Genomic DNA, 17,427 nt, shown 5'->3' with positions numbered 1-17,427 from the left:
TCCCCCCTGTTCTCCCCCCTTTGCCTTCACTGCTACAACTCACTTTGAATTCATGTGTTGTTTCTCATAATAAAAAGTGTTTGGAAGGCTGGGATGAAGTGAGTGACAGATTAACGGCTGCATGTGAAAGCCTGGCTTTCATGGTCCTTTGCGACACAGATCTGTGGGAAATGGCCATTGTCAGGGTAGAAGCACTGAAACAATGACTGTAAGCCACAATCACAGCAAGTGTAAATCTTGACTTGAGCCCAAAAGCATGTGGACATTTCTTTTTTTTTAATATTTACTGTTGTGACACTAACATACAAGTGCTGATTTTGTCCAACAAAACTTAAGCACCAACAAGCAGGTTGAGCCTAATTTTGCTTGTTATGCTAAACTGATTGTGACAGCTGACAAAAAACAGCCAGTCTACTGCAGAGACTGACTATCTGACAGAATGACACAACCAACATGTGTCAAATTAACCTGGCTGGTATTTAAATCAATTTCTACTTTGAGGAAAAACACAGTACACAGGTTTCCCCTCTGCATGTACACACTGGCTGGGCTAGCGCGTGTTTTGCATATTCCAGCGTTACAGTCATCTAAAATTACGCTCCAATCACAAAGTTGACTACATGCGGTACCACAGAGTATTTAATTTTGGCAACCAATTTAACACAGGTTTGTAAACAATATTTCCTTATGGGTCCTTATGATGAAGCTAACTATCCATCCATCAAAGTAAATCACCATCAATGTTGGAAAAAAGCTACACTGAAATTTTCCACTGCTGTGCAGTAGTGAGAATTGACATCGTCGTACGGATTAGTGCTCTGGGGGATGACAACTTGTTAATACAGACTGTTTTGCTGCAGAATAAAGCTGAAGGTGGGCGCCGTCCTTCTCATGGTTTTAAAGAGGAACCATTGTGGAAAATAAGGATCTTCTGTATCTCTTACTTGAGATTAGATGCTGTTACTCCAGTCAGAGTGACCCAAAGTGCTCTGGCTGGTCAAACGCTAGCAGCTTTTTTTTGTTTGTTTTTCCTGTTTCTCCCCTCCCACCCCCCCCCCCCCCCCCCCACACACACACACACTTTTTCCTCCTTTCACTCTACATTAATGCGCAGCCATACAACCACATGCACACACAACATTTACGACAACCCTTCCGGGCTTGACATTGCATCCTCCTTCCATCACTCAGGACAGACACGGACACAAACACAGGCACACACACAGCTCAGGCAAATGTAGTTCCTTGGTATAGCCTTTGATGCCTACGTGGCCCAACGCGGTGTATAAGGCACCGATAATGCACCATGAACACAAACACTGTTGGTGCAGAAAACACTGTCCCCGACCGACGGGGATCACACTCCTTTAATAAACCCCACCCTCACCACACCGAGTGGCCATTACAACTAAATATACAATCCATGCACACATACTGTCGTCAGCTCAAGTGATTTCCCCTTCCTGTCTCATTTCCTTCCTTTTCAGCATCAACGTCAGCATCAACAGAATTCTGTCGAACTAAGGTTACCCAGCAAAGTTTGGTACGAAAAGAGAGGAAGTGAGTCAGCAGAGACACCTATACAAATTGAGATGACATAATGGATTCTGCGTGCAAAATGGCTTCAAAGTCAAACACATAAGGCCCGCGGTATATTTTTTTTGCATTGTTTTCAAGAAAAGTTAAACAATATATCATCTCCAGACTCTTCCTTTGCACTATGAGTCCCAAAATAAATAGATCTCCCTCTTTTCTTTTTACTTAAATACATGTTAATATTTTATCTGATACTCAAAAATATTTTTGTTCTTTTTTTGCCTCAAGATAAAGTCCTTCAAAAGGTTTAAGTTTCTCTCCAAACTCATGTACACATGCAGGCAGCCCCTTCCACTGGTCCAGCGGTATGAAAATTAATAGGAGCTCATTTAAAAAAAAAAATATATAGAAAGAGGGGTAGAGTTAGACTTTCAAGACGAAGAAGCCTGTGGAATCAAATACTGGGGAAAAAAAACAAAAACAAAGGAATGGAGGAGCAGAGAGAAGGGAGGTGGGCAGGAGGCTAATGTGGAGGCAGGAACTGAGGGGGTGTTAATAAATAATTCCCAGTTGGACACCCCCTCTTGGTTCGACACTCCACGTTCAATACTGATTAGTGAAGGCATTGTGTGCTGTGCTCTCAGCACCAGGCCTGGGCTCTGCGCTGGTCAAAGTCGGCTATTAGCCTCTTGATGTGGGCCAACTTGTTGTGCAGGTACTCACATCGCTGTTTTTCCTCATGGTAGTTGGGGCTGTGCTGTTAAGCAGACGTGCACATAATGTCAGACTGAAGTTGTGTTTTTTTTTTAAACAAAATAACCACAGAAATTTTTTTAACTACTTACATGTTTCATTTTCTTGTACTCTTTCAACACTTCTTCTTGCACTTTCTGTAAAAGTTCAAAAGGAAACTGTCAATATTCAAACACACATGACTAATTATATGCAGTCTGTATTAACTGTAAGCTGAATGCAGCGTTTTGAACCATAACTCCAAAGACGCTTTAAAGCTCTGTGATAACTTGGCAGCAGAGCAGACGCCTGCTGCGGCTCTGTCGCAGTAGATCAAGGGATAGATGTGACGTAGTAATGACCTAGTTTTTGTTTTGATTATTAAATCATTTAACTTCCTGCTTCCTATAAATTTCACATGAAGTTATCAACAGACAGTTCTCGGAGATTACGCTTTCATTCTGTAGGCGTCAACTACAGCAATGGTTTAATTAAAACATGACAATTACACTATACAGTATTATCATCTATGTAGCAGAAAAATACGACCAGCAGCATAAACACTGCATGACTATGTGATGTGAAATATATGGTCAAAGCATTCAGTCAACAATGATTCAAACCTAAATCTACCTTTTCCAAGCGTTGACTACACTGACAGATGTCTTCATCAAAAACACACTGTGCTGCATGATGGTCTTTTAACTTTTCCTATGTCGTCTGAAGGGTTTGACTCTGACCTGGTACTCTTTGGTGCCAGGAGCCAGCTTTCGGCACCGAGCATCCAGCTGGGTAAAGTGGCGAGTGATGTTCTCCACACGGGCGTGCAGCAGGCGGTACTCATCATACTCTGCATTAAAGTCATCTTTGTAGCTCTGACGCTGGTCCATAGAAACCAGCGGTGTGTACTTCCTGCAGAAAGACATAGACACCGAGATCATTAATAATAATAATAATAATAATAATAATAATAATAATAATAATAATAATAATAATAATAATAATAATAATAAATAATAAAAATAATAAATAATAAAATTTTTATTTATTTAGTTGATCATTTGCATAATTTCCATACTTGCAGTACTATTGATAAAATTAATGCAAGACTGTATTGTGTATCTATAGTATTGTTTCCCATGCCAATAATTCTTAGTCTTCTGTCTATGCAACAACAATCAAATCTTGCCTTTTTCAATGAGATGAAACCCTAAAAGATAAAGAGGGTCATGCTGTGGGAATATGGAACATTGAAGCGATGCCAAAGTTACTCACAATACATAGTCAGGCGTCTCAGTTGTGGAGGAGAATTCAGAGGACTGGACTGGCTTTTCTTTGTCTGAAGAGTTTAGGGAGGAAGAGAACGAGGTTAGAATATATTAAATATACACTATACAGAGCCAAATGCACAGTAAATAATACATGCAAAATTATTATGAGATATCACAATAAGAAAACATGTTGGTCAAGCACAGCCCAACCATTACATTTTGTCTGTGGGTGTTTTTCTACTAATAACTATTTGGTATTTTTTGGTTTGGATTCTGCAGGTATTGTCACTGCACGGTTAATGTTGTTTAATGATGCAATTTAGCTGTGTGAAAAACATAGCAAACCGCCAATATGCATAAAGGTCAAATGACCAAACCCAGACACAGAGCATCTGAACCAACCACAACCACATATTTACAATATGTGAAGAAGACTAAGGATCAAGGAGCAAATAGCTCAGATCAATGCCTGGACATGTTCAGGCAAAGTTCACGTGTATGTGACATAAGCTGTCAGACATTGAAACAAGGTGAGCAACAAGCCAAAGTCTGGAAGATAAACTGTCTGGAAACCTGGACAATGGAACATTAGTCACAAGACCAGTTGGCTTTATGCAGACACAAATATACAATCAACATAGCCAACGCCAGAGCCCATGTCTGTGATGCAGCCGGATTCAAGTATGTTTCATTAGGCTGTACAGCACAGGACCCTATCAGTGTCTGCTCTACTAATTATCTTTCTGTTAAAGAAGGTTGTCTATCGTGTGATATCAGAGCTTATTGTGGAAAACAGCTGCCTGCTGCTGCTAGAGTGGTTCCTAGTATAATTTAGATGTTATGAACAATATACATCAGTGGATAAACCCACCTTTAACTTTGTTAATACTCTTGTTGATAACGTCACTTTTCTCCTCCTCAGTGATGCGCTTCTTTTTGGAATTACCGCTCTCCTCGCCCTGTTCTGGTACACTTTGGGGACTACCGCCGTCTCTTTTTGTACATTTCTCCCTCTTGTCTTTGTGCTTCTTGGATTTCTTTTTGAACTTCTTGTTTGTAGTGCTAGACAAAGTCGGGCTGGTGATGACAGTGGAAGTAACTGTAAGCGATGTGCGAGGAGGAAGAGGGCTGGGGGAGGAGGGTGGCCTGGGGGCTGTGTGTCGATAATGGTTCTGCAGAGTTCTGTCGGAGGAAAAGCATCTGGGTGATGGATCTGTACAGGAGGAGCTCTGGTCCATAGGCAGGTCTTGGGTGCCACAGCCTTCCGGGGTGCTGGGTGAGTTGGAGTTAGAAGCCGGGCTGGGCTGCTGGTGAGAGAGTGCAGGGGGGTGGGATGAGAAGGGGAGATGGGTGGGAGGGCCGGACGTGATGGAGGGCAGAGAGGGTTTAAAGCCGGGGCTGCTCTCATCTTCACGGCGATCAGACGAAGAGGAGGAGGATGCCGCAGCCGGGGCTCGACTGCTGAGGTGGGAGATACGGGCCTTTTTGGGTGCCAAGGGATCGATGAAGTCAAAATCTGCTTGGCGTTTCTGCAACAACAGACCATAATTTTAGCAAAACGACATACTTCATTGTAAATGTTTAAACCGGTGTTAGTTTGTGTAGGTACCTGTGGGGATGTTGGGCCACTTTCTTTGGGAGAACTGTTGGAAGGGGGTGTTTCAGCAGGAAGACCTAATTTTCTGTTGAAGAAATGCAAGTGTGGTTTTAGTGGTAACTGGGGAGTCAGTGGTCAGCCATCATTAGTCTCTAAGCTCTTGAAAAAGGCCTGGTGTTTTTAAAGCGATTGATCTCACTGTCTATCTAGTACAAGAAAACACACAAGCACTAGAGTGAACATATAGCTAAAAATCAAACCAGACAAGTAAATATAATTCCTGCAAGATACCAAACATTAAGCTGTATAGTTGTGACCATGATTGTTACCACCACACTATTTTAAACTAGCGCAACTACAAACAAACTGTGTCAATAAGCTACAGGTTAATTAAAAGCCTCATTGGCCAATTGTACCGAGCCAGGATCCGGTCAACCTGGGACTTCTCATCTTCAGAGTAGCCGGGCCAGTCTCGCTGGACGTCACGATAAATAAAGTCCTTCAGCGAATACGTGTTGTCTTTGGGGTTCAGGTTCGCCACCTGTTTATAACACAGACACACATGTTCAGCAGTCTCACAATGAGATGTATACAATATGCACAGAAACCTAACGTTTCCTGTGCACACCAGACATCTGTGCATGCAAATGTTTACCGATTAGGGCCTCGTTTCTTGTCATAAAGCTTACTATGAAACCTACCTAACTTCCTAAATCAGATTAGTGTGCTCACATCTTTGAGTAGTCGTATAATTAGAAAGTATAGCACTAAGGGGATTTTCAGGATTAAATCACACACTTTAATACAGATATATAAAACAAATCCTTCTATGAGCCACTCCTGCTCAGTGCCCAGGTCCCAACTCTAGGTACCGCTAATAATTATAAATCATATCAAAATTTTTTTTTAAAAAAATTGCTGTGTTATGGTACCTGTTGCAGGGTGGTCCCTAATGAGTTTCGGTCCTTCTGGTTGATGCCGTCCCGCTGTAAACGAGCAAGCACTTCCAGCTTCTTGTAGGACCTCAGCGCCAGCAGGTGAAGGATGCGGTCCCGGAACGGCCGCTGCGACACGGGGTTATTGGAAAGGCACTTACGGATAGTGTTAGCTGGGTTGATGGGTGTGGAACGCTTGCGCTCGGGGGCCACCTCCGTGGTTGAGAGCGCAGGCTTGCGTATTAGGACCTGCTTTCCTAAAGACAGAATATCGAGAGAACATTAACACCTAGTCCTCTCTCCAAACGTTACATGCATTGCATAACAACTCTCTTATCCTCCAACTTATCTAATTAAGCGGGTCTCTCACAGACCTAAATCGCTGCCTTCTGTCCAATAAAGCAGAAAACATTGCACTAAACACTTGACAGCAGCCTTTTTTAACTCGGGCATCGCTCGGAATACGTTTTTTGCACTTTGTGCCCATGCCTTTACTTCCTGCTTTTTATAGTCTCTAAGTGGTTAGAAGACAAGAGGCCTCTGTTGCGTCATGCTGAGCCATGTGCTTAGTCAACATGCCTGCACATATCTCTATACTGCCTCAGGGTCATTATGAAATTCTAAAGCTCTTTAAGAGATTAAGGTTAGAGAGAGGAAGAGAACAGAAAAAACTCCTCCCTCCTCATCAAAAAGCTGAGGATAAGAGCAGCGCACTTCCTGCCATCTAACAGGGTAGAGACAGGTGTCTGCAAGTGACGTACTAATAGAGTAGGTTTTCTCTAGTTTAGTACTCAAATTGCTGAAACACTGCAGAGTTGTTTTAAGAGAATGCCTGTGCAACTATAAAATACTAAAATTGTTACCTGAAATTCATAGCCTGTAAAAACTAGAAACCTAAGGCTCCTTCTGCATTATTAAGCAGGGTTCTCACTCCAAACCAGCTGCTACAAGCTCTTGTCCCACCCCATTTCTCTGTTGCACCTCTCATTTCCCAGTTTCTATCTGGGCCAGTTTATGCAAATCAATCCCCTGGGCCTAGAAACTGTCCTGAGGAGGATTTCACTCCGGGGGAACATTTTGTGAACTGAGCTAGAGTCTGGTTTAACCAAGTACATGTATCAGACCGTTGCTTTTATGTGAAACTAGTTTTGACTAGAAAATTTACTCTGCGTTGTTCAGGTTCATACATAGTGTATATAGAGACACTGTATGGGGCTGTACTTAACAAAATTCTCTGTCTATTTCACCTCATCAGTCAGACAGCTGATCTAAATAAGACTGACACTGGTTTGCTGGCAACAATGAAACCTGGCATCTCACTGTGAGAGTTGCAAATAAGTTGTCACCTCTGTACTGTCCCCCGGGCTTGATGACTTTGGTCCCACGTTCACGTGTGTCCTCCACAGCCTGGGTCATGCGTTCCCGGGTCATCTGGTAGGAGTCATTAGTGGCACAAACAGTGATCTTGTTCTGTACTGTGGCCAGCAATGCCAGCTGTGAAGCCCCTGAGCTGCTCACAAAGGACAAGTGCGAGAAAGAAACGTGAGGCACAGCGTGATTGTCTTCCATCAATAGTTGATGCCAGTGATTACTATTACCTTGACACATACTGATGAATGCACTCAAAGCTTCCCTGAGGGTTATCCTTGACCACGTTAGACAAGTAGAAGTCAAAATTTTGGAAGGCGTCTGAGGAAGAATTGGTCTTGGGAATTTTAATGCGCTGCGAGGAAAAATAAGATCACATGTGACATGAAAATGTTGCCACTGTTTTATATTCACTGCTACATGGTAAAGTACCAAATAGAAAATGTGCAGGATGCAGAATGATCGACAGGTTGTTTATCTGTTTTAATAGAATAAAATTAGTCCTGTTCCTGATTATGCCAAGCATTGGATGTTAAATACTGTATTTATGTTCAGTGTGTTATTGCTTTACTAAGTATGTGAACACCCAACACACACTGCGATTAAGCTATAATGAGCTGATACTGGCAGCAAATAGATAAGTGTGAAGTGAGCAGAATTTAGGTAGTTGATTAACTTGGCCAAGCCGGAATGTGTCAAAGACATCTGAGCATGGGTGAATAACCAATAATGCACATTTTAACACATGGGAATATTCAAAGCTTGGATTACAGCAAAAGTAAAGAGTGTTTATGAACCCACATGGCAAACAACCCAAAAGACAGTTTAATTGACTGCACACTGGGATGTTCAGTGATCATTGAACTAGTCCGAACCACGAGGAAGAAAACTTACCCCCTGGAGTCCCTTGAACTGTATTGATGGCCGCAGAGAAGGTGCATTCTGAAAGTGAATAAAAACAATGTGTATTTAAAATGATGATGGAGTTAAATGATTACTGGGACTGTAGAACATTATGTAGTATGACAGCAGAAGCATAGAGACGTTGCAGTATGTTACACTACTTGACTATGATACGATATTATTTATGGGGAATGGGGAAATTCTTTTGTTTGCAGCAGCAATAGACATTGGACAAAACAGGACAGAAGAACAACACTAACTGTGCAAAAAAACAATGTATTAAGTAAGTTTGAATTTAGAAAAGCATATTCTGCATACTTCCAAAATTGGGGGATGACAGATTGATGATTTAAAAAAATAAAATAAAAATAAAAATCAAGGTATTGCACATCTAAAGTACACACAGTAGAAAATGAGATATTGCACATATTTTGGTAATTAACTACCAACAGAACTAACCGTTCACGACTTAAAATATTTGGCTATAGGAACAGCAGAGCCTTGGGGTCCCATCACACCAAGCATACCTCGTAACAAGCACGGACAAAGGCTGCCTGAGCAAACACTCCACTTACGGATTCTGTTAAAGGTTTCACTTAAATACATAGTTTAAAGAGTGCAGATGACAGCCAGCTGACAGCACGCCTTCTGTTTCAGCGAGAGAGAAAACGGCCCGGCACTCTGGAATCCAAACGCAAAAGGGAAGAAGCCAAGTCTGCTGAAAGATAACCACTCTTATTTTCATACAACTACTACTGTACCAACAACATACAGTGCAAACGTGTCTATTTTAACGCTACCAGTAGCATTGCTTAGTGTCACATCTGAATAATCTAGAAAATAAAATATATTTTTTTGGTCAGTGAGGTCACAATACCAACTGATCAAAGACCCAAAACCTTGTTATTATGGTCAATGAGTCAAGAGACCGTTTAAACATCAAACAGTGCGAGTCCAACAGCACTACACACACCAGGGGTGACTGTCTGCCACATATACATGACGATGGGCCGCTGCGAGTCAACACTCGAGCTATGAACTTTTACACAGACCATATGAGTCAACTTCACCTGCAACTTCTTTATAAGTGGTTAAGAGGTAGGTGGCGACTAACATTGCTTGCTTTAATCTCAACAGGTCTTGGAGTCCAGCACAGCAAACATTGGAGGTATTTTGAAGAGGGTATTTATGAAGCCCGTGTTTTACGTGGGCTTGCAGGTTTGCGTTGGTAGAGACTTGAAATTAACATGACAGCCACAAATATGCAGTGGCGGCTCTGGTGCAGGAACGGTTAGGACAGAAAAGTACGGGACTTCCAGCTTCTACGCACGCGGTGGATGTCTGAATGTTGCCTCAACTGGTTAAGTGGACTTCATTTACATCAGTTCCTGCATTCCTGCACGTTAAACCATGCTGGCAAACTCCTACGTGGGAGAAGGCAGATAATTGATTAGCAAATATACATCTTTATCAGACTGATAAGAAAACATATGGTACGTAAAGCGAAGCTTCAGTTGGAGCCTGGCTGTGACCGAAGAAACTGACCGGCTCCCTCCCCCACCGGCCGTGGACTCACACCCTCACAGTTCTGATCACATTTCACATCACCACAGACAGACAAAGATAGCCGGCTTCCACAGTTCAATGTTACTGGGAGAGGGAGAGGAACAAAAAGCAGGCAGTTTTGGCTGCTCAGTCAGCAAGAGATGGCAGGCGGCCGCTCAATGCAGCTACAGACCAACGTTACCACATCCAATAAGGTCGTAGCACGGCCTGTCACAAAAGAATTCTTTCAACTTCGGGATGACTCCGGCTGCCAGAGGGGCCGGCGGCCAGTGATGGCCAAATAACCATGCTTTATATCCACATTTCAAACGTGAGATCGTGTCGTGCGTTGAGTACAGTGCGATGAAAAGGCCGCTGCAGAGACCTCTGAACAGCACATCCGTCCCGAGCACAGACCTGGGCCCAGTCACTGTTACGTAACAGCCCTGTTGTTGGCAGGGTTGAAGTCGGGTAACCTGCCCCCGGGCCTGTGCGACCGGAGACGCGGAGACGTCTCCAGATTAGTCCGCCTGGGCATCACCTCAACCAGATTACACCCTTTGCACAGTTCAAGATTAAAGGAGTTATATTTAATCCGCGCAGGTATGAACCGGTGGACGCAGAGTCTGGGGTGAATGAAATCAAGCGCGTGCATTGCTGACCTGCTTTGGACATTGTTACAAGTCACGTTCCATTCATAGACGTTTTATGGACCCCGGCATTTCCCAGTGATTTTGGCGTGAATGCAAACACGCAGAACAAAGCAGAGGCGATTAAACGGCCGTATTGAGGCGCTCGTTTAAGTTGGATTAACGCTACACCTCGCACAGATACAGTTACTGCGGGTCACGAGCTCGTCGGCTTCCAGCCGCCGCCGTCGGACGTTCTCGGAGCCCAAACTCTGCCGTGTTCGCAGTCCTGACCCAGAAGCAGCTACGAGGAAGTTACGCTTGTTGTGGTAAATGTTGGATCCTGGCCGCGACACAAATACCTTCTCATATTAAAGTCCGCGTCCGTTGCCAAACGCCCCTGGCGTCGATCTCGCACGAAGCGAGTCTGCGAAATGTGTCGATGTGGATTTCACGACGCAAGTTAGCTCAGTTTAGCGAGAAAAAACTAGTCCCCGAGCCCCGTGCGAGTTGAGCGCCGCGTCGAGCTAACGCTGGCTAATCAGTGACTAACTTTATCAACGCATCTTGTCTTTTAAATAATTTGTGTCACTTCATGAAACACGGCCAAACGTCACGTCCGAAGCCTTTTCAATATTCTGCCGTGAAGTCGTTTGACGCTACAAGGCTAATTAAACGGAAAAAACAAGCTAGAAACGAGCCGCGTCCGTGGCTTTAGCCGTGCGTGGCAGTCGGGCGCCCCGGCGGAGACGCCAGTCTGGCCCGGTTCCGTGCCGAAACCACGCCGCGTCCCCTCTCACCTGGTTCTGGTAGCCCTCGATGGCCCGCAGCGCCGTCTCGGTCAGTTTGACGTGCAGCACGGTGACTCTGGCGCGGCTCCCCCGTCCACAGTCTAGTCCGTAGCTCCGGTCCTCGGAGAGCGCCGCCATCTTTAGCAGCCTGCCACCATCGTCGCTCTGAGGCCGGAGCATTTAGCGGCCCGTGCTCCCTGAGCTCGCGCCGGCCTGGGGAGGGACTACAGCTGCTGCCTGCGGCCGCTCGCGCTGGATTGATCGTCACTCGCGTCGCTCACGTCTGTTTTTTTTTCTACTTTCCAGCCACAGCGACGCTTTGAACGTCCCGCTGATTAAGGGAGCGCAGTAGTAGGATTGATTAATTTGCATATGCATCTACAGGCCTACTGTTATGCGGGGTTCACTTTTTGACGTTGTTACCTCACACTGTCAGACTCATACTGTACGTGTAGATGCCTCTTGGCAAAACGGGCCGTGCCTCCTCTGTTTTGCTGACATGGTAGAACTAATTCTAGCCTAGTCAAACAGTTTAAGGTAGCTTTTGTAGACGGGGCTGCAGCGTCAAACTAAACTCGTTCACACTACTGGCTGACTGACATTCAATTAAAAGTTAACTTGTTACTTTATCACACACACACACACACACAGGAGCACAGCCCAGAAGTGCTCATTGATTCAGCATTGTCGCACGTTTATTTCTCATCTTAGAATCATTTTTCATGGGATTCCTTAGATTATGTGATTTGGTGGACTCCACCGCCTCCACCTCCACCTCCCGTGAGCTGCAGCTGCACTATCTTGCGGTGTCAGTCCCCTTGACCCGGTGATTAGGCCAGCGTGTTTTGATGCAAGCAGGGTGGGGAAAGGCCTGTGTGAAGCCAACAGATTACCACGGCTCCTCGCCGCACCCATCCCCCCGTCCAGTCTCACACACACACACACACACACACACACACACACACACACACACACACACACAGATCTTACACCTTTTGCAACTCATGGGGAATTTTATTTATTTGTCGTATTTCCTCAAATAAACGTCATAACAGCAATTTAAATATTGTCCATTGACGGTACCTCTAACACACACGTTCCCTCCTCTTGGTTGAAACCCTCCATATGTGACTTGTAAATGCACGGCCTGGTAACTCCAGGGGGCTTAGGCTTGTCTGGCAGGATTCTGACTGTACAAACAATTAAATAAAGCCCTCGGGGGAGGTAGCACTTAGTGATTTAGAGCTTTTGGGTTTACAGAAGGTGTAACCTGTTGGAGGCTTAGACGCACAATGTGAAGTATATTGTCTTAGGCTTAAACTCATAAAGATTAGTAATAGTCTAACTGATCAAGCTGCTTCATTAAACATGGCCATTTAAACAAACATAAATGTAGCTAAATTAAATCTTCATGAAAGAAAAAATGTTGCATGCATGTGTTTTTTTCCTCTAGATGTTTCTGAATGGCTAAAGGGATTAATCATTAATCAGTTACAGTTATTAACAATGATTAAAATGCCCTTTCTGTTGCTAATGACAGGCATTAAAGTGAATGCATCCCCCGCCCTGTCCGGCAAAGGTTCTTCACACCTACCTGAGCCCAATCATGAAGGCTATTCAAATGTGAGTGAAAGCAGCTGTAAGGTTTTGTTGATCAGACCTGCTAAACGGTGAAGGTAGTCATCCTTTATTAATCTGTGTTTGATCGTTTGCCCTAATGTCAAAAATACAAACAACACATTTGCACTGTAGCAGTGAAGACTGTGAAGCGCATGTTGGAACTATTCTAACTAACTACTAACTGGAATTGAATGATTAATCCTTGTGACATAATAATTGCACCATCATCAGTCTCTAGGTTAAACCTGCCTGTAAGTCACCTGTAATTGACTGTAATGAGCACCTGTGGCTGAGGGACAGAGGCTTATTAACACACATCTCGGCTCCCAGGGCTCCGCTGTGCAGGACAGAGGCGCCCGCTCGTAGTTTAAACCGTGTGCTGTTGATGTAATAATGGAGAGAAGATGTGAAATTAAAGATATACGTCTAGAGCAGTCGCACACCTGGCATGTCAGCCTCCTACTCAATGGTTTGCTCAGTCGTTGCGCACATTGAGTTTATAAAGAGCAAACGAAAAGGAAAACTTCAGCACAAACGCAGCTCACTGACTTTTATTTGCGCAGGTCATTGTTATTTCAAACCAACAAACACAGATGTACAAGCTCCAGCAAACTATAGTCAGAAGTGACCTAACCTCTTTTAGATGACGTGTTACAGAGTGTGTAGAAATACTAAAGGATCCTAAACATTTTCATTTTTCCTGTGTGGAATTTGTATGACGTTAAACATCAGAACTGACTTGTTAACGCTGGGAAATAAAGAAAGACAGAAGTAGCTGCGATGATTTAGTGTAAAAAACGACACATATTGATCGACTGATAACATGTGATTGATGGGAAATCCACACGCTTGCTTCTGTGTATTCCAGAGGTTTGTGTGATATGCACCTCCAGCTTCACGGCTCCGCTCTACGTGGCGATCTGGCCCCGCAGACGCATTCTGCTGGCAGCGAGAAAAAAGCCATCTGCTGCTGTTTAACCCTTCCATTAAACACACAGCACAGGGAGAGGAGAGTGTGTGTGTGTGTGTGCAAGGAATGAAGCAGAACACACACGTCAGACCGTACAACAACCACCATCATCTGCTCTACAACTGTTCCACTTTCTTCAACACATCCTGTAGCAGTTTAATTCCTTCTAAAATGACACGCTATGAACCCTTTTTAACGCATCCACACACGTGGATCCTGTCGTATCCACCTTTTTCCCATCTGGTATTTAAAGACCTTGAAACAGCAGCTGTTCCAGTTAATGATTGGCCACTGCAGGGAAAGTGTGCACTTCCAATGTTGACTCTTATCGCCGCCGACCACAAAGCCGCTGGAGCCGTATCTCGGAGGCGGACATTAATGGAGAGGCCGGCGCTCCGTTTAAAGAGACAGGTCAATTTGTTGTGTTTTTCGTCTGCTGTGGGCCGAGATAGCGGGGATGCAGAGGCCCTGCTCACTCCAACGTGGCTTTAATTGAGAATAGATTGTCCAGTTTATTTCTACGTAATTGTCGGCTAAACGAGGATTTAATCAGAATAGATGTAATCTCTCAATCTTGCCACTATTGCTCTACTTGTTTCTGACCAGGGGACCTCTAACCTAAAGATTCCCTCGCGTGGGAGTGACGCTCTGGTCCTAACTTTCACTCAGCACCGGTGCTGCTGCTCGTCGTAAGCCTCGCACTGCCGTCCCAGGGACACGGTCCTGTGCACGGGCACGTCGGCGGCCCGTGGCGAGTCCCACCCGCCCGTAGAGCTCCGGGTGCAGCGTGGCCACCAGGTCTCCCAGGATCTCCTCCGCGCCGGCAGGAAGTAGGTTTCAGCCGACGACAGGAAGCGCCTGACGAAGCGTCCGTAAGGTCCCACCACCAGTGACAGGAGGCCCACGTCCTGTCCAGTAAATCTGGCTCTGTGCTGAACTGAGGCGCCAAACAAGAGGGACCCCCCACGGTGTCTGTGCCACAGACACCTTTATTCTCTGCCTGTTCACTCCCAGGGCCTGAAAAATAGGATAAGGTCACTTCGCGCTAACAGCAGCCTTACGTCCACGGAGGAAATCTGAAGATTCTCTTTGTACTTGAAACAATTTATTGTCTAGAAGTTTCATTTTCTGCACTACATGACATGAGGAAAGAGCTACCTGCTGGAAACTACCCCGCTTTACAATTACTGTGAAATGCCAGGGTGGAACTAAGCTTCAGTACACTTACATATGATAAGAGACAGGAGGAAACAGTGCGTTCCTTTAATTTTGACGGCACCTGTGTGAAGGACAAACACACACACACACACACACACACACACACACACACACACACACACACACACACACACACACACACACACACACACACACACACACACACACACACAGGGTGAAGCCAGCTGGCATCACTTACAGGGTGCTCCTTAAACCCTGAGAACACAGTGGAGCCACAGGCAGAGCTCAGCGCAGAGAAGCAGCCGAGAGCAGACGGGGCCCATGGGTGTTGTTATTCACGAATGCAGATTTGGTGAGAAGCCAAAAGCTGCGCGTTGCTGATAGAACTCAAGTAGAAGCACGATCTCCACGCTCCCCGGTCTCGCGCCCCACGTAGGTGCGCGTTGCCGCTGCAGCCCAGCGACCCAGTGCCGACGCGCGTCCGGGAGTCGCGCATCAGCAGGCGACGGGGCGACGAGCAGCCACGACGCGAGCGGAACCTGGTACCGACCTGAGGGCGTCCTGCAGAACGGGAGCAGCGCCACTTTGGGACCTGCTGGAGGATAAACACACAGACCTTTTGAGTGAGTGGGAGACCACAGCTTTGGCCAGAAACCTCTCCCCCAGTCTCCCCCCAGTCTCCCCCCAGTCTCCCTCTCCCTGTGTCTCCACTGCTCTTCCTGGAAAAGCCTTGTGCAACTCACTGTTGCTGCCAGTGATTATTTACTTTTTTCGCATTCTGTTTCACTCCCTTCTTGTAGCTTTTGTAGAAATTTCCACTCCCTTTTCTTCATACATCTTCCTTCTCGCTACCCCCCACCCCCCACCGCCACCCCTCACCCCGTTCTTTCTGCACTATTCTGCTTTGGAGAAAACCCAAAGAATCCACATGTGTGAGGAGCTGTTGAGGAGCAGACAAGGACGAATAAAGTTTTAAGTAAAGTAATTAGAGGAGAGCTCGTGTTAAAATGTATGTTTATCATTATAAACGCTGAAAATCCAATACAACTCTCCACTCCTGCCTTTTCATCATCACTTTACAGTCTCAGCAAACAGGAAGTAGAAAAACCAAATACTGCATCACCGTGTTAACCAGACAGTAGTCACGTCAGCAGCGTGTCGTTCTCGTTTTGTCCACAGAGTGGCAGCACTGAACAGGAAAAGGTGGGAAAGGTTATAAATATGATCAGACACTCAGTCTGTGTCAAAAAATCAATTGTACTTGACTTTGGGACAATCTGTGTCATAATAATAGCTATGAAATAGAAATAGGCATAATTCAGTTATTTGCATCATGTCTTTTCATAAAGGTACATGAATAAACTAAACTAATTTTAGAATTTATGGGAGTATATGTTGCAAAGTCACTACACCTGTGGGTTATAAATATGTAGAACATTTCATTGCTTTTTGCAGTGGTGGCTGAAATATTTAAGTCTAGACCAGCCAGCTGACATTATTATCCTAGAGCCACTCAGTTGGAGCGGGTACATCTATACTATGAAGCTATGATCTGATTTTCAGTCACTTCCATTAGGAATACGTTTAAACGGGTAGACGGCTCCTCACTGTTTAATTAACCTGTATTACTTATGTTCTTTTTTTAATGACTCTGATGAAATATAAATACTCAAATCCAAAACTGATTTCACATAACTCAGCGAATGACTCACACAGACTCCAGAGGTCACTTTGCAGTTTATTACGATAAATCTTAATATTTTTATACATCCATACAGAAATTGCAAAATAATTTTTGGTGTGTGTAAACAACTTTGGACCGAAGCATCAGTCAAAAATAAACCATAGGGAAAACAGCACAGGCAGGAATGGAGGAATGACGGGGTGCGTGTGAAGCGTGGCCCCACGTGCTCCTGTCGCCCGTCACACTGGACGATGGAGCCTCTGCACCGACGCATCAAAGCTACTCAGAATCATCCAGGTCAGCGTCGGGGTCCACAGCACGTGACGATGAGCGCACACATTTATATCAGGGCATATTAAGGCGTTCGAGATGAGTGTGCGTGGAGGTTGCGGTGCAGAGCGTCTACTCAGCGGAGCCTGTGGTCGCTCGGTCTTTTAATGGAACAAACAACATGTCAGCTATTTGCACAATCACCGCAAACACAGAAGCGTTTCTCGACAGCGGAGGTTTTGGCAGTGTTCGTCGGTAGTCAGGAGAACTACGCTCAAGTCTGTGCCGCAGGAGAATGAACCTGGCGAGGATTTGTGTATATTAATTCCATAAGCGCTCCTAGAAAAATATTTCATTTAATGCAGCATTGTGCCTGTGCAAAATGAAACAAGTTGCA

The 17,427-nt window shown here is 44.9% G+C and overlaps 2 protein-coding genes and 2 long non-coding RNA genes across 4 annotated transcripts in view; 1 reads left to right on the top strand and 3 right to left on the bottom strand.

Moving 5' to 3' along the window:
• Positions 1 to 1,241: 1,241 nt before the first annotated feature.
• On the bottom strand, positions 1,242 to 11,639 carry ell2 (elongation factor for RNA polymerase II 2). The gene is made up of 12 exons (XM_029150910.3): positions 11,317 to 11,639; positions 8,334 to 8,381; positions 7,670 to 7,794; positions 7,418 to 7,581; positions 6,069 to 6,328; positions 5,553 to 5,677; positions 5,149 to 5,221; positions 4,411 to 5,068; positions 3,544 to 3,607; positions 3,009 to 3,180; positions 2,382 to 2,426; positions 1,242 to 2,293 (listed from the first exon to the last, which is right to left on the bottom strand). Exons 1-12 carry the CDS (start codon positions 11,485 to 11,487, stop codon positions 2,177 to 2,179), a joined length of 2,022 nt encoding a protein of 673 aa, XP_029006743.1. The 5' UTR covers positions 11,488 to 11,639; the 3' UTR covers positions 1,242 to 2,176.
• Positions 11,640 to 13,462: 1,823 nt separating this feature from the next.
• Positions 13,463 to 15,245, bottom strand: LOC129604158 (uncharacterized). The gene is made up of 2 exons (XR_008694823.1): positions 15,126 to 15,245; positions 13,463 to 14,914 (listed from the first exon to the last, which is right to left on the bottom strand). It is a non-coding gene; the product is annotated as an uncharacterized LOC129604158 (long non-coding RNA).
• A 313-nt stretch (positions 15,246 to 15,558) lies between these two features.
• LOC129604159 (uncharacterized) overlaps positions 15,559 to 17,427 on the top strand; it is a 2,543-nt gene continuing 674 nt past the window's right edge. Inside the window, exons 1-2 of the long non-coding RNA XR_008694824.1 lie at positions 15,559 to 15,699; positions 15,877 to 17,427. The exon at positions 15,877 to 17,427 is cut by the window's right edge and continues 674 nt beyond it. This is a non-coding gene — a long non-coding RNA (uncharacterized LOC129604159). The remainder of the gene's footprint in view (positions 15,700 to 15,876) is intronic.
• The window catches only part of pcsk1 (proprotein convertase subtilisin/kexin type 1), a 10,606-nt gene continuing 9,980 nt past the window's right edge, over positions 16,802 to 17,427 (bottom strand). The window contains exon 14 of the mRNA XM_029150230.3: positions 16,802 to 17,427. This exon is cut by the window's right edge and continues 1,412 nt beyond it. The gene's annotated coding sequence lies outside the window, so the exon portion shown is untranslated.

Source organism: Betta splendens, chromosome 5, assembly GCF_900634795.4.
Source record: "Betta splendens chromosome 5, fBetSpl5.4, whole genome shotgun sequence".
NCBI classification, from domain to species: Eukaryota; Metazoa; Chordata; class Actinopteri; order Anabantiformes; family Osphronemidae; genus Betta; species Betta splendens.
Note: the sequence above shows the minus strand (reverse complement) of the source record. Positions and strands in the feature narration are given on the sequence as shown.